We start from the raw sequence: 24,781 nt of genomic DNA, 5'->3' as shown, positions 1-24,781 counted from the left end.
GTTCTGGACGAAGTCAAAAGTATTGCCAGGAAGGCCCCTCCTCCCGTTGGGTACACAATTCCGGTCCTCTGCCTCTTGGGTAAGAGACGGTGCTGGGCTGCTCTGCCCTTTGTAAGGCCAAACACTTGGCTCTGGTGCCTCTGGCAACTTCAGAAACAAAGAGGGGCGAAGTACAGATCTGAGACTGGGCCACGCAGGAGCCTCATACCACATCCGAAGTCTTGGAAAATCATGACATGCTTCAAGTAAGCAGAGAGCACCTTCCTTTGGCTATGCCTGCCTTCTGCCACAACACTTCCATCCAGCAACTAAAATGGATCTCCACAACGGAGAATACATGGTTGAGAAGGATAACAGGAAAAGACCAGGGCACAAAGAACAATCAGCCTTGGATTTGTTGGCTTGTTGATTCGCAATTAGAAGGCCGCCAGACGCAATAGTATTCACATAATTAGCAATGGTATGTTTTTCATTGGAGTGACCTGGATTAGGACCCTGGCAGGGAAAGTAGGGGCTGTTACCATTGACCCCTAGCTATGGTCCCAATTCAGATTGGGGGAGCCCACACCTACCAATGGAAGCTTTCCTCCCAATGCAAATAGCTTGCATGGGGGTCTGATCTGGACCACGGTGCAGGGGAAAGGGTTCAAGCTCCCCCCCACCCCACCACTCCAGATCACATACACCCCACTGTGGTTACTCGTCAAAAAAAAAAAAAAAGGATTCGCTAATTGTGTGAATGGTGCCATGTCTTTGGCTATTGGGTGGTACAGAAACGTAATAAATAAAATGTCTTGCTTAAGCCAGAGTTGAAATGAATGTCAGCTCCCTCATCGTGTCTGTGCAGCCCCACATGCAGGTTCTGCACCTGTGCAAAGCATTCTCCAGCAGTCTTCTGCAGCTCCAGCCGGGGGCTTCCCTCATGAAAGCAGTGACGTCTCCGCATGCTTTGGTGGACAAAGGAAGCACTGTCCTGCTCAGCTCCCTTCTGACTGTCATGACAGCAGCAGCTCTGAGAGGATTTTTCTTCTCCTCACTGCTCATCTCTTGTTAGCTACGGGTGTTTCATTTCACTTTCAGTGTTGCTAGCTTGCCCAGGGTATTTTATTATTGAGTAACCTCTGTTTTCCCCACATGATGCATTTGGGAGCTGAGCACAAGGCATATGCTCGTGCCACGCATTGACAAAGCAGGCGTCCCATTGTAGTTCTTTTCGATGCTTGGCTTCTCTTTGGGTAACAACGCTGGAGGCGCATGCTGTGGAATTCCAGGCTTCAAGTACTGAGAAATGGCTCTGTCTGGCATCTGCCCTCCCATGGCTCCCATCTTCAGAGCTGATGACCTGCAGGGCTGGCCCTACCATTAGGCAACATGAGGTGGCTGACACAGGTGGCGGGTGCCTCAGGACGGTGGTGAGGTCTCGGAGGACAGAGTCCTGCAGCCCCTCAGCTGTCCTCTGGTGCGGTGGAGGGTGCTGTCCCATCACCACCGTGAAGGAAGATTCAGCTGTCACTCTGCTCTGGGAATAATGTCATTCTTGTTCTCCACTCGTACTCCCAGTAGTCCTCCAGTCCCAGGTGGCACCACAGTGACAGGACTGGGACTATCGTGATCCAAACGATCACGATTGGAACAGATATTCCTTCTCTGGGCACATTCCCAGTCACCTTCCCAAGATCCCCCACCCTTTGAGGGAGCCACACTCCCCACATGACTGTTCTGACAGCCAACCCTATTAGCCTCAACTTTGCCATTTTCCTGGAATCACTCACAGGCTGATGCCGTCACCAGCCACAGGAGCTTCACCCTCAGCAGCTCCCACCTCCTCTTGTCCTGACATCAAATCACGAGCTGTACGTTAAGCAATCTGCTTGGGGCCTGAAGCTGGGACAAATCCAGCTTCTGGCACTGGCCTCCCAGTGCCAGCATCAGCGCCACATCTTCTAATGGCTGTGACTTCAGTGACTGTATTGGAAGGAACTGCTGCTGATAGATCAGTGCCACCCACAAAGTCTGCAGCCACTGCTGCATTCCCGTCAGGACCGTCCACTGCTACAACTGCTCCATCGAGCCCTGGTCATCTCAGACAGCTCTGGAGACTCAGAACAAACTCTTACTTTCTAACCCAGCGGAGAGGGCTGGCCATTCGCCTGTGTGCATCTTCACTCAGATTTGAAAGCAAGGCCAGAATCCTCTGACTTTGCCTCTTGAGTGCATGGCTGGGGACATTAACCTAGCCAAGACGAGCCGCATTCAGAGTTGGTCATACACAGGGCTTGGTTTTGAGGGCTGGAGATACCGCAGCAGGCTCCGAAACCAAATGATCCCATGTCTCATGTGATTAGGGAGGGTTTCCCCCCATTATTCAAACACATTAGGAAGGGTTAAGAAAACTAGATGCACCACTTGATCTATGTAAGTCAGACTGCACAGCAGTCTTCCACCTTCTGCTCTGTCATCAGCCTTTGCTTTCTTTGCACTCTCACTGAGATCAGGAGCCATCCAAGAAATCATGGTCATATATACTTTCTTAGGGTTACCAGCATTCCATGGATTTCACCCACTTAGGGATTCACAATCCAGATGTATTCTAATCCCACCCACTTTACTGGTGATAAGATCATCAGAACTAGGAACGGGGGAGAATTTTGTTTCAGTTCGGTTTTGATAAGAATTTACCAAAATGCACAAGGTTCTCCCTATTCATGACAAAAAGTACTTGTTTAAAAAACCAAATGTGGGAGAAACCGAAACAGATTTGTCCCAGGGCTCTGAGTGCTTAGCTCTTAAAAGTCTTAGTATTCAATAATACACATGGTTTGAATTCCTGTGTATTCAACCATCTTAGTGCTTGCCACCTCTTTCTTCTGACAGGCTCATCTTTTATAGCAGGCAGGAACAATATCTGGGAATAATTGTACCTGTTGAATTTGGCTGGTGCAGATGGATGAGAATTTCATTTCAGTTCATTTTTCATAAGAATTTCCCAAAATTCACAAAGTTCTTCATATTCGGGAAAAAAGAGCTTGAGATTTTAAAAAATCAAATGCAGGAAAAGCAAAACTGACAGATTTGCCCATGCCTAATCAGAACCTTCTGTAATGTGCCATGCCTATTCCTGTCCCTGGATGTCACAGTTACCTGTGGAAATGGGAAGGCACTTCAGCTCCCGAACCTTCAATGGGGGTCACAGCAGAAAGACGGCACATATAAATCCGCTCAAGATGCTGGTGGGTGATGAAGCTCCCTTCTTCTCATCCATGGCAAAGTGATCTGTATCGCTATAGGCCATATTGCTACCAAATGGTATATCAATACACATAGCTTCTCAAGCTCTTTGAGGGTCCACAAGAGGTCTCTGGGACTGATGCCTGTACCACAAAATCCTACTTTGGGCCATTCATGTAGGTGGCCTTGGCAACTTCCCAGCAGACCCCTTGAACTGCTCAGATTAAGGGGCCATGAGCCCACAATCTATAGCCCATGTTTTCCACCTATGAGGTTACCCCACCATATGCCTTCATATAAAGTGCAAAGACAGCAGAGCAGGATCCTTACTCTTTAGGAGATGCCTTCATTCAAAGAATGGACAGTCACTCCACTTCCTCTGATCTGCAGGGCCTTGCACAGAGCCGTCACTGGCCAGACCAACTGCATCCTAAGAGTGCCCTGGAGGCCAGTTGCGATCCAGTGAGGAGCCTCTCTTTGATGTTGCCACACCCTTGAGCCTATAACCTAGTATGATTTGTATCTCCCCTCTTTCAAAAGGGCTTTTTTCGTTGTAATAATATCTGCAGTGCCCTTCGTCACAGTCTTCCTTTCCCTGTTGTAGCCAGATCTTGCCTTTCTCCCAAAGGTGGTCTCTGATTTTTATTTCAGCCAAGAAGTGGAGTACCCAGTCTTCTTCCTGGATCCTGACAGCAACAGTGAAGGTCATATTCTGGATGTTTTAGACCCTTGGCCTTCTACCTGGACAGGAATGCAGCATTCAGATAGGATAACAACCTCTTCCTTTGTTATGCAGAGCCTTATAAAGAGCATATATAAGGGCATATACCCTTATAAAGGGCATATACCCTCTCATCTGCATTTTTCAGAGAGCTCTTGATTTCAGACTTGGATAAAGCTACCACATGGTCTACTTTTAATTTATTTAAGCATTTATTTCCTGCACCGTCAGTATAAATACAATAAATTAAAACAATTTAACAACAGAAGAAATCAATGAAATAAAACACCAACAAAAACAGTGGTAGCAGCATCCAATGCAAATCAGGTGGATCCACAGTTGGCTACAGAATCGGACTCGGAGAGCGCTTATCAATGGGACCTTCTCAAGCTGGGGAGAGGTAACAAGCGGGGTACCGCAGGGCTCAGTCCTGGGCCCAGTGCTCTTCGACATTTTTATGAATGACTTGGAGGAGGAGGTGCAGGGAATGCTGATCAAATTTGCAGATGACACAAAATTGGGTGGGATAGCTAATAACTTGGAAGACAGAAACAAAATTCAAAGAGATCTTGATAGGCTGGAGCCCTGGGCAGAAAACGACAGAATGACACTTAATAGGGATCAATGCCAAGTTCTGCACCTAGGGAAAAGAAACCCAATGCACAGTTACAAGATGGGGATACGTGGCTCAACAACATTACAAGCGAGAAGGATCTTGAAATTGTTGTCCATCACAAGCTGAATGTGAGCCAACAACAGGATGTGGCTGCAAAAAAGGCAAATGCTCTTTTGGGCTGCATTCATAGAAGCATCGCTTCCAAATCCAGGGAAGTACTAGTTGCCCTCCACTCAGCACTGGTTAGGCCTCATCTGGAGTACTGTGTCCAGTTCTGGGCACCACATTTTAAGAAGGATGCAGACAAGCTGGAGAGGGTTCAGAGGAGGGCAACAAAGATGATCAGGGGACTGGAAACAAGGCCCTATGAGGAGAGACGGAAAGAACTGGGCATGTTTAGCTTTGAGAAGAGAAGACTGAGAGGAGATGGGATAGCGCTCTTCAAGTACTTGAAAGGTTGTCACAGAGAGGAAGGCCAGGATCTCTTCTCCATCATCCCAGAATGCAGGACACAGAAGAATGGGCTCAAGGTACAGGAAGCTAATTCCAGCTGAACATCGGGAAAAACTTCCTGACTGTTAGAGCAATACGACAATGGAACCAATTCCCTAGGGAGGTGGGGGGCTCTCCCACACCGGAGACATTCAAGATGATGCTGGACAGCCATCTGTCAGGGATGCTTTGACTTGGATTCCTGCCTTGAACAGGGGGTTGGACTCGATGGTCTTATAGGCCCCTTTCAACCCTACTATTCCATGATTCTAGGAGAGCCAAGCTTTCACCCCTGCTCAGTTACGAAGTTTGGTGGATTGTTTGAGCAAGTCACTGTCCTGGTTCACATCACAATAACCTACCTTTTTTTTTTTAATTGGGGCATCCTGACTGCTCCCGCTACAAGCAGGAGCAGCTAAACAAACCACAGACCTTGTAACATAGTTTGTTTATCATTCAATGTGACCCAGGTGCTCTGGACAGCCATCTGTCAGGGATGCTCTGACTTGGATTCCTGCACTGAGCAGGGGGTTGGACTTGATGGTCTTGTAGGCCCCTTCCAACCCTACTATTCTATGATTCTATGAAATGGACTAGCAGCTGGTGAAGCTGTTTCAGAACTGTCATGATGCGTTTCCTACGGCCACTTAGCAGCCTAGTGGCTCTCTTCTAAACTAACTGAAATTTCTGTGAAGTGTTCAGTGGCAGTTCCTCACATAATGCATTGCAGTAATCAAGTGTGGAAGTTACCAGGACACATCCCTCAAGATCAAGTGCAGCCTTTAGTATGGTACTCCTCCACAGCCTCTTTCCCTGAAGACACTAATAACTTCCTCCAGGTATGTCAGCTTATGAATCAACTATATGTGAGACTGGACAAGGTTCACAAAATAATCAGAACTGGTGGCTCACCTAAAACTACAGTTCTTCATGTGGTCCTCTGTACATGTACAACCCACCCTCCTCCGCTGCTACAGGGGTTTCTCACTTCAGATTGGATGCCTTGCAAAGAACCCGAGTGGAAATGTACTCACCCTGCCCCTTGAAGTAAGTGGAAGTTCTCCTCTGCTCAGGGGGATGTGGTGGGAGCTCCAACACCCTGTCTAGAGCTCTAGAATGTTTCCTGAGGAGTAATGCTGCAGATGCAGAACCCAGAGGTGTGGCTGCACAGATGACTGCTCAACATCAGCCTGATTTTATCCCTTACTAAGTTTCACAGAGTCAAACCTTCACATCTCTGAAAATTCACCAGATCTACTCCCCCATAAATAAAATAAATTTGTAAATTTAATAAAGCTCTTTACATCTCAGCTCTCACAGCAAAGGCTGAATGGCCATGTTATCTTGTATCCAATATAGTTTGCCCATTTGCTATTGAGTACTGATGTGTTCAGAGAGAGCAAAGTATGTATGAAGTTATATAAGTGCAAAGGGACAGAACAGTCGTCCTTGTGGAACAGGAAGACCAGGGGTTTCCCCAACAGAATCATAGTTCTCAAAATATTCACTACAAACAACAGGAACTATGGGATCAGGTGAGGACCAACCTCAAAATAAAATAAAATAAAATAAAATAAAATGAGCATTCCACCTGCCCGTGCATTTAAGCTGCCATGTAACCCAGAGACCCCTCTCCCACCCCCTCCAATGGCAGCTTCCTGCCCTCCAAGTATGGTGCATTATTTAGCACACAACTGGAGCCCAGGAAGCAGCAGCATGCTGTCTTGCTAAATATTTGTGCACCTTTCCACAGAGGACCTCTGCACATGTCCTCTGTGCAGACCCCAAACTGCTGTGTACTCCTCCCCACATGCTTTGAGGGCTCCAGGTCCTCTCCTAACTCACAGTTTAAACTCCCCTGTTGCGCCCCCAGGAATGGTGCTTGTTTAGGGCAGCAGCTAGGGTCAAGAATTAGATGAAAGGCGGGTGCAGTTTCAGCTAGCTCAGGAAGTCCTGCTCACTCAAGGGAGGGGGAGTCAAGAAATGCCATGGAGTTTGATGGTGGGTTGAGAGAGAAATAATCAAGGCTGAACCTGGTGAGGAGAAGGAGGATGCAAGAATGTACCCTCTTCCCCACCTCCCAGAATAGAAGGAAAGTTTGTCTAAATTCATTACTTTGTTGTGAAGGCCCATAGTCGGTGACCACCAATGGGCAAAGGAGAGGCAGGCAGAGATAGCAAGCCAAGTAACGGATGGTCAGAGCAGGGCTTTGGTCTGTGGGCCTCCACCCTGCACCAGAGAGGGTATTGGGGTATTGGGTACAGTGATATAACCATGTTTGGGAAAGTCCTCAGAATACGCAGCTGCAGAAACACAATCTTCAGCACAGAACTCACCATTTAATGAAGTGAACGCGCTTGTTTCCCTGCAGGACAACAAACCCAAAGGGAGTGAACGCCAGGAAGGCAGCATTTCCAGACACATCCTGCAACACAGGCAGAGCTTCTCATCAAATGGAGCAAAGTTTACAAGACCATCTCAATTCTCTATATTTCACTAGAGGCTAAACAACCAGACTTGGGCCTTAGTTTTGACAATGTCCTTCATCATCACCAATCTGGACTGGATGCAAAAGCAGATATGCCTTCTCTACATGAAGCTTGGGGTAAGTTCCTACCCGTCCCCTCACCTGGAAGCAGCTGTAGACATTGAATGCCCTCTCTGCTTGGAGAGTGTTCCTTGTTTCAAAGGTGAATTTGTCCAATCGTGCCTTCATAGAAAGCTGCCTTGTACCAGGTCAGGCTATTTGTCCATCAGCTCATCTACCCTGACTGGCAGGGGCTGACAGGCTCACAGGCAGAAAGAGGCATTTTCCCATATCAGCTGCTACCGAATCCTTGAACTTGGGACATTCTGGATAGAAGGCATGTGCTCTGCATACAGGTACGCTAGGTTGCATACTTTATGAACAGTTGAACAGTTCACCATTATATATTAATTACAGTTATAAGCCGTCCTATCCATAAGGACAAAAGCAAGTAATATTGATTCCTATGTAATACTTAGCACTTCATATTTCACATGGACATACATATCGCAAAGCCTTCCATAAACATTACCTCAATAATCCTTAACACTCCTGTAAAGGAAGCCAGTGTTATTATCACCATATTGCACATCTAGGTGGGGCAAGGGAAGAGTAAAAAGGTAAAGGTGTCCCCAACCAGTCGTGTCCGACTCTAGGGTGCGGTGCTCATCCCCGTTTCTAAGCTGAAGAGCCAGCGCTGTCCGAAGACGCTTCCGTGGTCATGTGGCCGGCATGACTGAACACCAAGGTGCACGGAATGCTGTTACCTTTCCCGCTGAGGCGGTACCTATTTATCTACTTGCAATTTCTTGCTTTCGAACTGCTAGGTTGGCAGGAGCTGGGAATGAAGACGGGAGCTCACTCCGTCACACGGCACTTGGGTCTCAAACTGCTGACCTGCCGACCTTCCAGTCTGCAGTTCAGCGTCTTAACCACTAAGCCACCGCGGTCCCAAGGGAAGAGTACTGAGGGTGAAATTAGTGGCTAATTGAATCTAGTAAAACATACTTTTAGTCTTGCTAATTGTTTCTATCTGGCTTTTAAGATCTTGCTGCCTTTTAGTGATTGGGTTGGATCCAAACTTGGACATGTTTAGAGTAGGCCCATTGAAATCAATGGTACAAGGGCATCATGACTAACTTAAGTCTCATTAATTTCAATGGGTCTACTCTACGCATGACCAAGACTGGATACATCCCATTGTGTTTTTATAAATGGATTTATTTTGAATTTTAATTACGTTGTATTCTTTTTATGTAAACCACCCTGGGAATTTTATTGGAGAGTGGTATAAAACCATTTTAAATAAACAAACAGTTTCTGGCTGGAGTAAGCAGCAATCAGGAACCCTTAAAATGATGTGGGGAAGACTTGGGGAGGGGTGGAATGGAAGGGGGACCCCCAAGGGTAAGTTGCATACTTCAGACCCTGGGGATCAGGTTCCTAAGGGTGTGATCTGATCCCCTTTCCTGGAGCAGATTATAAAGCAAACAGCCTGTAAGCACGTTGACAACAATGCCGTGATTACTCGAAGCCAACATGGATTTGTCAAGAACAATCCTGCCAGACAAATCTGATCTCATTTTTTGATCAAGTCACCTCCCTTGTGGACCGTGGGAATGCTGTGGACATAATATACCTCACCTTCAGCAAAGCTTTCGACAAAGTGCCCCATGATATCTTGATGAGCAAACTAGCTCAAGGTGGGCTAGATGAAACGACGATCCGGTGGATCCACAGCTGGCTACAGAATCGGACTCCAAGAGTGCTTATCAATGGGACCTTCTCAAACTGGGGAGAGGTAACAAGCGGGGTACCGCAGGGCTCAGTCCTGGGTCCAGGGCTCTTCAACTTTTTTATTAATGACTTTAATAATGGAGGAGGAGGAGGAGGTGCAGGGAATGCTGATCAAATTTGCAGATGACACAAAATTGGGCGGGATAGCTAATACTTTGGAAGACAGAAACAAAATTCAAAGTGATCTTGATAGCCTGGAGCGCTGGGCAGAAAACAACAGAATGACATTTAATAGGGATAAATGCCAAGTTCTGCACCTAGGAAAAAGAAACCAAATGCACAGTTACAAGATGGGGGATACGTGGCTCAACAATACGACAAGCAAGAAGGATCTTGGAACTGTTGTCGATCACAAGCTGAATATGAGCCAACAATGTGATGTAGCTGCAAAAAAGGCAAATGCCATTTTTGGCTGCATTAATAAAAGCATAGATTCCAAATCCAGGAAACTACTAGGCCTCATCTGGAGTACTGTGTCCAGTTCTGGATGCCACACTTAAAGAAGGATGCAGACAAACTGGAGAGGGTTCAGAGGACGGCAACAAAGATGATCAGGGGACTGGAAACAAAGCCCTGTGAACAGAGACTGGAAGGACTGGCCATGTTTAGCCTTGAGAAGAGGAGACTGAGGGGAGATAGGATAGCACTCTTCAAGTACTTGAAAGGCTGTCCCAGAGAGGAAGGCCAGGATCTCTTCTCGATCATCCTGGAGTGCAGGACATGGAATAATGGGCTCAAGTTACAGGAAGCCAGATTCCAGCTAAACATCAGGGAAAAAAAGTAATATGACAAGGGAACCAATGACCTAGGGAGTTGGTGGGCTCTCCCATACTGGAAGCCTTCAAGACGAGGCTGGACAGCCATCTGTCAGGGATGCTCTGACTTGGATTCCTGAATTGAGCAAAGGGTTGGACTTGATGGCCTTGTAGGCCCCTTCCAACCCTACTGTTCTATGATTCTAATTTAACAGCCGTCAATGTGCGCAAACTACCCATTGACAGTTTGGGGAAATGGGACCAGATCACACCCTTAGCATAGTTCTCTTCAGGTTCTGAAGAGTGGAACTTACCCTTGGGGTCCCCTCTTCCATTCCACCCCTCCCTGAATCTCTCCCAAGTAATTTTAATGGTGATGTAGGGTCTCCCTGATTTTTGGAGCTCCCGTTTGCAATGAAAGGGGAGCTTCAAAAACGGGGTGGACCCTAGATCACCCTTAAAATGACGTGGGGGAGGCTGAGGGAGGGGTGGAATGGAAAGGGGATCCCCAAAGGTAAATCCCACACTTTAACACTTAAGGATAACTTTGCTAAGGGGCCGATCTGGTCCTCTTTCCTCCACCCAAACTGCCAGCTGTCAAAGGCTGTTAAACTCGCAAGTATGCAGTCCCATCTTGTCAATTACCTTGTATGTTTCTTAGTACACTTTGTTCCCTTTGAACGCTGAAACATACTAGGCAATAGACAAGGCAAGGCTATATATAGTTTGACACCCACAATTGTGCATCTTCACAACTGCAAAAAAATGACACACACACTCCCATTACAAAGACAGTTGTGCACATTCCCAGGGCAGAAAAAAACAAATTAAAAAACTGGCCTCATTTTGCACAAATGTCAGGGCAAAAAAGAAAAAAAAACCTCTGAATGCAACTGAGGTCAAGATTGGACTGGGGAGGGGGGCTCGGCGGCAGAGAAGATGGGTTTTGCCACCAAGTCCACTGGGATACATGCCAGAACCAGCTGGAGAACCAAGGGGGAAGCAGGGGGGGCACAAGCCACAGTAAGCCCGATTGTCTGTCGTGGGTTATTCCAACAACAACCCACACTGGCCCTAAACCCCATTGAAATGTTGTGGCAGGACCAGAAGCAAGCTGTTCATGCAAGGAAGCCCTCAAATGCCACTGAGTTGAAGCAGTTCTCTAAGGAGGAATGGATCCAAATTCCTCAAAACCAATGTGACTGACCAGCAGTTACAGGAATCGTGTACTTGAAATCATTGCTGCTCGGGGGTGGGGTGGGGGGACCAGGTGCTGAATATAAAGGTTCACATATTTTTCCACCCATGGATATTGAATGTTGAATCCATTGTGGATATGTAAATGTTGAAAAAGCATCACGTTTGTGTGTCATTTGTTTAATCAGGTTATCTATTGTTCTTTATCTAGGATTATGGGGTTAGATTAAGATCTAATAGCATTTTGGGCTGGAAATATGTGACAGTCCTAAGGGGTTCTCAAACTTTTTCTCACCACTGTAACTTGGTCACTCCCAGCACAAAAGTTGAGGAGAAAAACCCACTCTGAATGGCATGGGATGGAGCAGCCGCACCCCCACCATCTAAGGCCAGGCTGCTGGTGCCCACCGTTGCAGGCCAGCACGGCCATGACCACCCATGAGAGATGGCCACGGAAGGGACCAATCCAGCCATGCCGACAGGGAGATTCCCCACTCCACTCCACACACAATCCACTAGGCACAATGCTGCAGCGTCTTCCTTTGCATGAGCTCCATGGTGCAGAGAACTAGACTCCATCAGGATTCCAAAGAATCTACACAGGGGTTTCAGTCCTCTTCCATGCACACTGAGGGGATGAAGGAACCTTCTTGCAAGCAGGAAAAGGCAAGAACCAGGACAGGCAACAAGGGTTTGCCCCCACAGTTTGCTCTCACAGAGGCCATCTCCAGCAGGAAGCAGGAGACCGGCGTTTAGGCCTCACGAGAGGAATAAGGCCCCACTCCCCTTTCGCAAGCATGGCCAGCAACCACTCTGCCAGAAGCAAAAACCTGAGCTGCCAGGCCTCGGAGCCACACCACACACACCGCAGAGCAGCTTCCCACACACTCAGCCATGGCAGCAGGCAGGAGGCGGAGGCTTCATGGGTGCTTGGCAAGTGCCAGTCAACAGACCCCGTCATAGACACCAGGGCCACAGGGCTTGCAGGAGCTCTGCTAGCCCTGTGCCAGCTCAGCTTTCACAGGCAGGAGGCCCCGGTTTCCAATCTAGGTGAGGACATCCCACGAGGAAAGGCGGCGGCGGGGGGGGCTCCTCACACAGACACACCAGAGAGCATGTGGGACAGGAGCCAGCCAGCCCTTTGCCACCCCAGGCTTTGTTTGACAGGCCAGTTGGGCTGGCTACCATCCCAACAGGCCTCGCTGTACCCCCCTGCCCTCACACACAGGGCAGCAGCAGCCACCCCAGCTGTGCACGCTCAGGGGACTGCCCCCCAGTGATGCCCAGAGCCTGGCTGCCCCGAGCTCTGCTAGCAGCAAGGTCCCTGGTCCTCCTCCCATCCTGAGGACAACTGAAGCAAGGCTGGACTGGAGGGGCTGCCAGCCCCGCGTAACAAAGGACACGCGTGGCAACGTCGTAGCCTTTACTGGACGGCAGCAGGGGTGGAGTGTGAGCTACGAAAGAGAGGATGTGTGCGGGATTGCCAACTGGTGGCCCTGGCAGGCCTCCTGAGCCTTGGACGGCTGCACGGCACGCAGCAGTGTGACAGGCGTCGCTGACTCCACTTGCCCTGGGTCTGCTGCCGAAGTGCCTGCCGTGGCACTTGCCAAGGCGCAGGAGCCTGCCTGGAGCAAGTCAGCGGCAATCCCCCGGAGGAACAGCGGGAAGTGCTCCTGCCACCGCATCCCTTGGGGCCTGCCTGGAACTGCCCATGCGGGAGGCATCTCCTTCGCCTGGTGGAGAGCTGCCTGTGGGGAGCGGTGAGCAATGGGCAGAGCCGGAGCAGAGGCACAGGAGGGCTTGCGAGGAAGCGACGGAGGGGGAGTGGCCCCCCCAAGTGCTCCTCCGGTGTCCTTGCCTCAGCCTCCCCATCGGGAAGAGGCTTCAGTGGCAGTTTGTTCACAAACTGGGACATCATGGAACCCTTGTCAAATGCTTTGCTGAAATCAAGATGCACAGTGTCGATGGCGTTCCCACGATCTGCTAACCTAGTAACTTTATCTAAAATGGAGATAAAGTCAGTCTGGCATGACTTCTTCCTGACAAACCCATGTTGGCTGCTACTAAGCAATGCATTATTTTCTAGATGCTTGCAGACTGATTGCTTAATAATCTGTTCTAGAATTTTACCTGGTATTGATGTCAGGCTGACTGGTCTGTAGTTTCCTAGTTTCTTCTTCATTTTGAAAATGGGGACAATATTTTCCCATTTCCAGACTTCCCGCACCTCACCTGTTCTTTAGGAATTCTCAGAGATTACAGCCAGTGGCTCTGAAATAACACCAGCAAGCTCCTTCAGCACCCATGAATGTGATTCGTCTGGCCTGGAGAATGGAACTCATTCAAAGCAGCCAAGTGCACTCTAAGTATCTCCTTACCTACCATGGCCTGCAAGTCCCTCATTATTTCATTTGTTCTGCTGGTTGAACACAACTCCCCTCCTGGGAGAAGACGGGGGCAAAATAGGAGCCGAGAAGCTCCACCTTCTCCACCACCTTCCCGAAGCAGGAGACCTGCCCCTTCCTTGATCTTCTTCTTGCTCCTAACATAGCCAGACGTGTCTTCAGCTGAGGCTGAAAGAGCGTGGCTTGCTTCAGGTCCGTTAGTGAATTCAGGGTAGAGGTGAGTAAGACAGACAGACAGACAGACTTACTTACTTATTACATTTATATCCTGCCTTTTTCCCTCCAAAGAACTCAAGGCGGCATACATAACCTTCCTCCTCCATTTTATCCTCACAACGACGACCCTGTGAGGTAGGTTGGGCTGAGAGTCTGTGACTGGCCCAAAATCACCCAATGAGCTTCCATGGCCGAGTGGGGACTAGAACCCGGATCTCCCAGCTCCCAGTCTAGCACTCTCGCCACTACACCACGCTGGCTCCAGACTTGAACTAGGAACTTCTTGATTTGTTGCTCAGTCTCTTAGCTACTACATTTTATTACCATAAAACATGGAAGCAGAGGGACATACTTTGCTGTGGGTAGCTAGATGCCAGGACAGCTGTGATGGACTCTGTGTGAAACGTGTTGCTGTTGGGTTTACGGTAGAGTGTCCCAGGTCCAGTCCCTGGAATCTCCAGGTAGGGCTGGAAAAGAGTCATCTATGCAACCTTGGAGAGCCATGGCTGCCCATCGATGTAGACAGGACTGTGTTCAATGAACCCATCTGACTTGGTCTAAGGCACCTTCCTTTGTCCCTGTGTTTTGGCACAACACCTGAAACAATTGGCACACAGTGCCTGGCATAACAATCACTTCCATACCTACGTTCCAATAAAAACTCTGCCAAGCTTGGGGTTAGACACCTACATTGATATTACAGAGGCATCAAGGGCTAATTATATGTCATTATAGCAGCTGGCCAAACAGCCAGAAGCAAGGGGAGTCCAGATGTTTGGCAGGGCAAGGGGAAGTGATGCTAATAATGCCAAACCTTGTGCTGTCCTACCACACTGACCTTCCTCAGTAAAACTCAGTAGTGCTGCCCCAGGATACGCTTCTTTTTGGGAGGTGGGAAACATGTGACACTAGTCTTTTATCCCAGAGTCGCATGTGTGACCTGATACCTGCAGCACCGAGCAGAGACCAATTCGTCCGGTCTCCAATCTCCATCTTGAGACTGGGCCTGAAGTGCAGACCACGTGCCTACAATAATCCAGCCTAATTTTTGTCCCTTTTTGTGTTGTTTTTGTTGATCCCCTTATCCCCTCTCCTGCTGCTTTCTGTACCATCCAGCCTAATGAAGAGTCCTGGAGAACTCAAACGCTTGCTCACTATTGTGTGCCATTTTGGTTGTTCCTAACAAAGTTATTGACCTACTGTGAGTTTTGGAGTGTTTTCTGAAGGACCAACACAGCTATCTTTGCTTTTTGGGTGGGAATACAGACGAGCAACATACCACGTGGCTAATGCGGGGATGTCTGGTCACTTCTTAAATGTCTGCTACAGTCGCTCCATCCCTAGTTACTGGCTTGTTCTGCTGCTCTGTAGTGCACATGGACCCGCTTTGTCACTACTCCCTGCCTCGTTCTTTGCATGTGCCATTTCATTCACATCGTGACATCAAGATTTATCACACATGACACATACCCCATCGCCTCATCAGAGAATACACAGAATGGTAATTTCAGAGATGAAATAACAACTACCGTTTCTCACTTCATAATATAAACAGCCCTCAAACATACTGTAGAAATCTGGTCCATTAGCAGCGCAATCCTTATGCACATTTGGACAGAGAAAGTCCTACAACTCCCAGCATGCCCCAGTCAGCTTGACTGGCTGCAGAATGTCGGAAGTTGTAGGACCTTTTTCTATTTAAACACGCATAGGACTGTGCCCTACATGGCTAAGTTTAGAACCTCATTATTATGGGCTGGGGTAAGATACCCCTTAGACCATGGATGGGCAATTTATAGCCCTCCAGATGTTTTTGCCTAGAACTCCCATCATCCTTCACCATTGGCTATGTTGGCTAGGGCTGATGGGAGTTGTAAGTTAAAACATCTGGAGGGCCACAAGTTGTCAGTTCCACCTTTGAATTTTTCTTCCAATTTCCTTCCGTTTCTGCCCAGTGTATTTGAGCAATGAGCAGCCAAATTTTTAGTCTGCAGTAAAGTGAAATCTGCAATAAGGGATTTGTATCAAAACACACCATAATTTAATTGAATATTAACAAATGCCTCACCAGACCTGCAAACATTTAAATCATTCCAAATACATAAACAACTCTTGCAACAGATAACTTAAACTTGAACTACTGGCAATGAGACTCCATAGTTTGGGGAAATCCCTTCCTCACAGGCAGAGCAGCCCAGTACTCACATCACACCAGGGCCAGAAACACGGCGCGGCTGTGCTGCTCGAAGAGCCACCCTATCCAGGGAGTGGGAGTGACGCACCACCAGAGAACACAAGCGTGGTGTTGAACCTCCAGAGGCGGCCCTGGAAACAACGCCGCCATCCGCCAGTTGGGGACTGTGCCGACCCAACGCCCACACATCACGTGGGTGGAGAGGGAGCCACCCCAATTCCCAGCGTGCAAGATCCTCTGGAAACAGGCAGCTGACACAGGCACAGCCAGGGAGCCCTCTGGTGCTGCCCGATAACACAGCCACACACACACACAGCAGACTGCTGACTGGAACCCCCCTTCATGGGCAGAACATTTTACCTCCCGTGGAAGAAAGACATAAAACCAGGCGGCAGCGGCCACCAGCAAAAGAGCTCTGTGGGATGGTCTGCAAAGCAGGCACAACGTGCTCAGGGGGCTGCTGGTTCAAATCCCTGTTCCCAGAAGCCGTTAGTTCAAAAGGGGATGCCCAGTCCACTTGTAGAGACGCACGAACAAATGCACACCTGCTCCGAGGAGCGGTAGTTTAAAGACCTGCAGGAGAAGTCATGTTACAAACAGCCCACACCCTGATACTGCCTGGCAAGACCTGGGGCAGGATGCTCCCGATGCCCCACAAGTTGCTGTGGAGGAGCCTGCAAGGCACCAGGGCCAGGGACCATGCAGCACTGAGGCCTGCAAACATGTTGCCAGGAACTGAGGGCAGCTTCCTGCAGCAGTCAGAGCACACATGAGCGTCAGGTTGCTGGGCAGGGATTGGGGAGCCCTTGGCGTGTCAGCGGAGCACAGGTGTCTGGGCGTGTGGGCAGCCAGGTGTCAAGGGCCACCCAGGGATGTTCTCATGATGTCGCCAGGTGAGCCCTCGCAAAAAGAGAGCCTAGCATTGTGGGCGCACCTTCAGGGTGGCGTGATGGGGTGGCCATGTGCAGTATTGTGGGCGCACCTTGATCATGTCATCACCCCAGAGGGTTCCAGAACATGCTGCCCAGGCTGGATGGGGGGAGGGGCGGGTCATCAAGGTGGAGGGCCACTGATCATAGAATCATAGAATAGCAGGGTTGGAAGGGGCCTACAAGACCATCGAGTCCAACCCCCTGCTCAATGCAGGAATCCAAGTCAGAGCATCCCTGACAGATGGCTGTCCAGCCTCGTCTTGAACGCCTCCAGTGTGGGAGAGCCCACCACCTCCCCAGGTAATTGGTTCCATTGTCGTATTGCTCTAACAGTCAGGAAGTTTCTCCTGATGTTCAGCCGGAATCTGGCTTCCTGTCACTTGAGCCCATTCTTCCGTGTCCTGCACTCTGGGATGATCGAGAAGAGATCCTGGCCTTCCTCTCTGTGACAACCTTTCAAGTACTTGAAGAGCATTATCATATCTCCCCTCAGTCTTCTCTTCTAAAGGCTAAACATGCCCAGTTCTTTCAGTCTCTCTTCATAGGGCTTTGTTTCCAGTCCCCTGATCATCTTTGTTGCCCTCCTCTGAACCCTCTCCAGTTTGTCTGCATCCGTCTTAAAATGTGGTGCCCAGAACAGGACACAGTACTCCAGATGAGGCCTAACCAGTGCTGAGTGGAGGGAAACTAGTACTTCCTGGGATTTGGAAGCTATGCTTCTATGAAAGCAGCCCAAAAGAGCATTTGCCTTTTTTGCAGCCATATCACATTGTTGGCTCATATTAAGCTTGCGATCTACAACAGTTCCAAGATCCTTCTTGCTTGTAGTGTAGTGTAGAGCCACGTATCCCCCATCTTGTAACTATGCATTGGGTTTCTTTTTCCTAGGTGCAGAACTTGGCATTTATCCCTATTAAATGTCATTCTGTTGTTTTCTGCCCAGTGCTCCAGTCTGTCAAGATCACTTTGAATTTTGTTTCTGTCTTCCATAGTATTAGCTATCCCACCCAGTTTTGTGTCATCTGCAGATTTGATCAGCATTCCCTGCACCTCCTCCTCCAAGTCATTTTTGACTTTGTCAAAAGCTTTGCTGAAGTTGAGGTATATGATGTCCATAGCATTCCCACAGTCCACAAGGGAGGTTACTTGATCAAAAAATGAGATCAGATTCGTCTGGCAGGATTTGTTCTTGACAAATCCATGTTGGCTTCAAGTAATCACTGCATTGTTTTCAAGATGCTTACAGATGGATTGCTTTATCATCTGTTCCAGAATTTTCCCAGGGATTGAGGTCAGACTGCCTGGTCTGTAGTTCCCAGGTTCCTCCTTTTTACCTTTTGAAGATAGGAACAACATTAGCCCTCCTCCAGTCATCTGGCACTCCACCCGTCCTCCATGATTGCTCAAAGATAATACACAGTAGTTCTGAGAGTTCTTCTGCCAGTTCCTTTATTACTCTAGGGTGCAGTTCATCTGGCTCTGGAGATTAGAACTCATTCAAAGTAATTAGGTGTTCCTTGACCATGTGCCTATCGATGTCAAGCTGCAATCCTGCCCCTTCAGCCTGTACTTCGCCTTTGCCAGGGGGGTCATAGACCATCTTTGGGGAGAAGACTGAGCCAAAGTAGGAACTGAGCACTTCTGCCTTTTCTTTGTCATCTGTTATCATTTTGCCATCCTCACTGAATAGCAGAACCACCATTTCTTTCCTCTGTCTTTTACTATGCATGTAGCTGAAGAAAGCCTTTTTGTTGCTTTTAGCCTCCCTCGCTAACCTCAGCTCATTCTCAACTATAGCCTTCCTGACGCCATCCCTGCAATTCTGTGCTACCTGCCTGTACTCTTCCTTTGTAGCTTGGCCTTCTCTCCACTTCCTATATGCGTCCTTTTTTGTTTTCAGGTCATCTCTAAGCTTTTTGTGAAGACACATTGGCTTCTTCTGTTGTCTTCCACCTTTTCTTCTTGTTGGAATGGTTTGTAATTGTACCTTGAGAATTTCCTTTTTTAAAAGCTCCCACCCATCTTGGACTCCTTTTGTTGTTGGCGTCGCTTGCCATGGGACCTTACTGATCATTGTTCTGAGTTTATTAAAATCAGCTTTCCTAAAATGCAGGGTACGCATTTGACTACATTCAGCTTTTGCTTCCCTTAGAACCAAGAACTCAAGCACAACATGGTCGCTTTCCCCCAGAGTTCCTGTAACTGCTACTTGATCCACTAAGTCATCTCTGTTGGTTAGGATCAAGTCAAGGATAGCCAGTCCTCTAGTTCCTACTTTCTGTAGGAGGAAGTTATCCACCACACACGTCAGGAATTTCCTGGAGGGGCCATGTTTTGCAGAATTTGTCTCCCAACAAATATCGGGGAAATTGAAGTCCCCCATTACTACTACATCATGCTTCCTTGAAACACTGGCCATTTGCTTTTCAAAAGTTTCATCCTCGTCTTCACCTTGATTGGGTGGCCAGTAGTAGACTCCAACCACCAGGTTCCTTTTATTCTTTGCTCCATTTATTTCAACCCAGATGCTCTCGATGGGGCTACCAAGCTCATCCTCCTGTACTTCTGTGCAGAGATACGTATTTTTCATATACAGTGCAACCCCATCTCCCTTTCTGTTCCTCCTGTTCTTTTTGAACAAGTTATATCCTTCAATTGCTGTATTCCAGTCATGAGAGTCATCCCACCAAGTCTCAGTTACACCTATCAAGTCATAATTTCCCTCTTGTATTAAGAGTTCAAGTTCGTTCTGTTTGTTTCCCATACTCTGGGCATTAGTATATAGATATCCAAGGCCATGTGCTTCATGGTCTGGCTTTCTTCCTTCATGTTTCTGAAGACTATTACTGGGCACTATTAGAGCTGTTCTCTCCGTTGCGGTGCGTGAACCTTCGTCCATTGTTACCCCCAACTTTACATCTCCCTTCCTCGTAGCATTCAGTTTAAAGCCCTCCTGATGAAGTTGTTCATGCTGTGGCCAAACACATTCTTCCCAGCCGTTGTGAGGCGCAACCCGTCCCTTGCCAACAGTCCATCTTCCAGGAAGTATAGCTTGTGGTTCCAGAATCCAAATCTCTCATGCCGGCACCACCTTCGTAGCCAGTCATTCACCCGGAGTATTTTTCTTTCCCTTTCTATCCCTCTTCTGACTACTGGAAGGATGGATGAGAAAACTATCTGGGCCCCAAAGTTCTGGAGTTTCCTTCCCAGAGCTTCAAAGTCTGACATGATTTCTTTGTAGCTCCGCTTGGCGGTATCATTTGTTCCCACATGGATGAGAAGAAAGGGATACCTGTCAGTGGGCTTTATGAGTGCAGGCAACCTTTCAGTCACGTCTCTAATCCGTCCTCAACATACAACATACCTGGAGACAACATACCTGGCGAGTCCATGGGTCTTCGCGACATACTTGGGTTTCAATCCCATGCAGCAAGGAGTCTCCCACTACTCCGCCTCTTCTCTTCTTGTAGCTGTAGGCCTGGGTTTCATCGCCTCTGCTTGGCTGGCCTTCAGCCTCTTGCTTGCTCTCATGCAGGTTCCCCTGTAATTCTTCCTCTGCAGGCTGTCCTCCAATCTCATCCTCAAGTACCTGGAATCGGTTCCACAGCTCCACTGCCTCCACTGGTGCCGAGTATCTAGTAGTTCTTCTGCTCCCAACTGTCACCCTTTCCCAAGGAGTATCCTCTACTGCATTTTTCCTCACCTCAGCATTTCCCTCTTCTGCCTCAGCTTGCTGTTGCTCTTCTAGCTCCTGTACTTTGCTTTGCTGCTGCAGTTCCACTGTTCTGTCCAAGAACTCTTTGTGTTCTCTTATTCCCTGGAGGGTCGACAGTTGCCGCTCCAGTCCTCTTTCTTTTTCTTCCAGCAGCGTGATCAACTTGCACTTGTTGCAGGTGTAGGCCATGTTGTTCTCAGGCAAGAAAACAAACGTTGCACACACCTCGCAGGTCACCACCACTGTAGAGTCTTGTCCTTCCATAGCCTCTTTTCCCTCTTTGTGTCTAGCTTTCTGATTGTTCTAGACTAGCCTGTGGCTAGTCCTCTACTCACTGCAGCTTAAAAACAGAGTCCCACTGCTATGGAAGTGTGTGTTACAAGACAAATAATTAAAAAAAAGATGTTAGGGGCCTCCCCCTTGACCTCCCCTGGCCAACTCCTGTTTGCTCCCCCTGTTCACTCTCTCTCTGGGAGCTTGCTTGCTTCTGTTGTCCCTGGACCAGCTGGAGCAGCTTCCTCTGCTCTGCTGAGCTGGGAGGCAGGAAAGAGACTGAGTATTCCTGCCCACACAGCTGCTGGAAGTACTCAGTGTGTCCCCCCCCCCAATTCAGTTGGAGCTCTCAGGAGCACCTGGTGAGCTCCCAGCCACTCAGAAGAATAAAGGGCAGCCCCCTGGGCTTCCTGCACCCCACTTACCTCTTTGCCTCTGTCTCCTTTGTCTCCTTAGTCTTTTCTACCACTGCAACTCCCCTGGCCAACTCCTGTTTGCTCGCTCTGGTTGCTCGCTCTCTGGGAGCTTGCTTGCTTCTGTAGTCCCTGGACCAGCTGGAGCAGCTTCCTCTGCTCTGCTCTGCTCAGCTGGGAGGTGGGCAACAGCCCTCCTGGGCTGAAGCTGACAGGGCAAGAGGAACAGCGGAGGCAATCTTTGCCTCCCTGTCCTACGTTCTCCTGTATGTTCACTAGATGGGCTTTTCAGCCCTTCTAGTTGGGATGCTTTGGAGGGACAGGGAAGGAGGCTGAGGGGACTCAGGATAACTCATATCCTGGCCTCTCCAGTCTCCTCCTCACCCCCAGAACACCCCCTTTCCTCCTCCTCTGAAGTCACTTTTCCTACTTTGGAGAAGCAGCTAGTGCGGTTCTCTCCACACCAGCTGCGAGGGGGAGGGGGTCGGACCATCCTATGGTCCCTGGGATGCTCACCCAGGGATTATTTGATTGCTCTCTCTGTGGATCACAAGCTGAATATGAGCCAACGGTGTGATGTGGCTGCTAAAAAACCTAACACAATCTTAGGCTTTGCCACATGTATTGTTCCTTTGTTGCTAGGGAGTGGCAAAAAGGGATCCTTTACCACCTCCACCCCCCATGTAGGATGTGCTTCACGAGCTTGATGGGTCCCTCTGCTCACTGCTCACTCAGGTTCCCTGGTTCCCCTGACTGGTGGCAAAAAAGCAGGGAAGTAGCCATTTGTTACCAATGTTTGGTGGCAAACCACTGCAGAACCTTAGAGCAGACATGTGTAGCTTGAAAGTGAGCTAAATTGGTTTGTTTTAAGCCTCTGTAGTTGCTATGGAGCCAGTATGGAGGCTTAGAATTAACAACTTTTGCTTCTTTTCAAACTAAATTGGTCTGCTCCAAACTTCTGTAATGGTTTGCCTCCAAAATTCAGCAGTAAACTGCTACTCCCCCCGCCCTGTTTTCCCCTTATCAGTGGTATAGTGGGGGGTCTGAGTTGCCCACCCATTCCTTATGCTGTTTAACATCTACTTCAGTGGTCCCCCATCATGCAGTCCAACTTCTGGGGACCCATCATCCCCAGCCAGCATGGCTAATGCTCAAGGATGGTGGGAGCTGTAGTCCCTCAACAAATGGGGAGCCAAGGCTGGGAACCATTTGTCTACATGGAACAACGGGAGAAGATGACGAAGGGATCTGAGGTTCATGTCACCAACAAGCAGATGCTGCCAAGCTCCTTTCCACTGGATTCCAGGGAGATGGTGGAGGTCTTGAACTGAGGCCTACAGTCAGTGAAAGCGTGGGTGTGGGAAAACAAATTGAATCTTCATCTAGACAGAACAGAATTCTGGCGAGTAAGCATGCCAGTCAGGGGAAAGGGGCAGTGCCTGTTTCAGATGGCTTGAAAGCCTTACAATTGAACAGTATTCCCTGACTCAGCTTTGCTGGTAGATGGGCAGGTGATAGCTATAGCCAGGAATGCCTTTGCCTAGCTTAAACTGGTGTGCCAACAGCATCCATTTCTGGAGAAAGAAGATGACACAAGTCTTTGTTTCCTTTCATTCAGACTACTATAATACACTCTAGATGAGTCTGCCCTTGAAAAGGGCTTGGAAACTGGCTGCAGCTGATTCAAAAAGCTGCTGCAAAGGATCCGACCAGGGCTTGTCCTTTGGACATATGACTTCTCTGTTGCTCCCATGGCTTGTTGTTCAGTCGTTCAGTCGTGTCCGACTCTCCGTGACCCCATGGACCATAGCACGCCAGGCCTTCCTGTCCTGCGCTCTCTCCCGGAGCGTGCTCAAGTTCATATTCATTGCATCCGTGATGCTATCTAGCCATCTCATCCTCTGCCGTCCCCTTCTCCTTTTGCCTTCAGTCTTTCCCAGCATCAGGGTCTTTTCCAGGGAGTTTTCTCTTCGCATTAGGTGGCCAAAATATTGGAGCTTCAGCTTCATTATCTGTCCTTCCAATGAGCACTCAGGGTTGATTTCCTTTAGGATGGACTGATTTGACCTCCTTGCAGTCCAGGGGACTCGTAAGAGTCGTATCCAGCACCACAGTTCGAAAGCATCAATTCTTCGGCGCTCAGCCTTCCTTATAGTCCAGCTCTCACAGCCATACATTACTAGTGGGAAAACCATAGCTTTGATTAGACGGACCTTTGTCGGCAAGGTGATGTCTCTGCTTCTTACTATGCTGTCTAGGTTGGCCATAGCTTTCCTCCCAAGGAGCAAGCGTCTTTTAATTTCATGGCTACAGTCACCGTCTGCGGTGATCTTGGAGCCCAAGAAAGTAAAATCTGTCACTGCTTCCATTTCTTCCCCTTCTATGTGCCAGGAAGTGATGGGGCCAGATGACATGATCTTCGTTTTTTTAATGTTGAGTTTCAAACCAGCTTTTAAACTCTCCTCTTTCACCCTCAACAAGAGGCTCTTTAGATCCTCTTCGCTTTCTGCCATTAGGGTGGTATCGTATGCATATCGGAGGTTATTGATAATTCTCCCAGCAATCTTAATTCCGACCTCTGATTCATCCAACCCGGCGTTTCTCATGATGTACTCTGCATATAAGTTAAATAAGCAGGGTGACAATATGCAGCCTTGTCGTACTCCTTTCCCAATTTTGAACCAATCGGTTGTTCCATGTCTGGTTCTTACTGTTGCTTCTTGACCCTCGTACAGGTTTCTCAGGAGACAGGTAAGGTGGTCTGGTACTCCCATCTCTTTCAGAATTTGCCACAGTTTGTTGTGATCCACACAATCAAAGGCTTTAGCGTAGTCAATGAAGCAGAAATAGACGTTTTTCTGGAATTCTCTTGCTTTCTCCATGATGCAGCGAATGTTGGCGATTTGATCTCTAGTTCCTCTGCCTCTTCGAAACCCAGCTTGTACTTCCGGTAGTTCTTGGTTCGCATACTGCTGAAGCCTAGCTTGTAGGATCTTGAGCATCACCTTGCTGGCATGTGAAATGAGCGCAATTGTGCGGTAGTTTGAACACTCTTTGGCGTTGCCCTTCTTTAGAATTGGAATGTAAACTGACCTTTTCCAGTCTTGTGGCCACTGTTGAGTGTTCCAGATTTGTTGGCATATTGAATGCAGCACTTTAACAGCATCATCTTTTAGGATTTTAAATAGCTCAGCTGGAAGACTGTCATCTCTGCTAGCTTTGTTGTTACTAATGCTTCCTAAGGCCCACTTGACTTCACTCTCGAGGATGTCCGGCTCAAGTTCAGTGACCGCACTATCA

At 48.5% G+C, this 24,781-nt stretch overlaps 1 protein-coding gene across 3 annotated transcripts in view; it reads right to left on the bottom strand.

Annotated features, from left to right (window-relative positions):
• Nucleotides 1-24,781, bottom strand: part of FRMD5 (FERM domain containing 5) — a 225,967-nt gene that overhangs the window by 13,167 nt on the left and 188,019 nt on the right. For all 3 annotated transcript variants that reach the window (XM_084817685.1, XM_084817683.1, XM_084817684.1), the window contains exon 8: nucleotides 7,394-7,482. In XM_084817685.1, coding sequence (XP_084673811.1) covers nucleotides 7,394-7,482 — 89 coding nt within the window. The remainder of the gene's footprint in view (nucleotides 1-7,393; nucleotides 7,483-24,781) is intronic.

The sequence above is a fragment of the Heloderma suspectum genome, chromosome 11, assembly GCF_057233095.1.
Source record: "Heloderma suspectum isolate Gila_16-S chromosome 11, 16-S_ref, whole genome shotgun sequence".
NCBI lineage: Eukaryota > Metazoa > Chordata > Lepidosauria > Squamata > Helodermatidae > Heloderma > Heloderma suspectum.
Note: the sequence above shows the minus strand (reverse complement) of the source record. Positions and strands in the feature narration are given on the sequence as shown.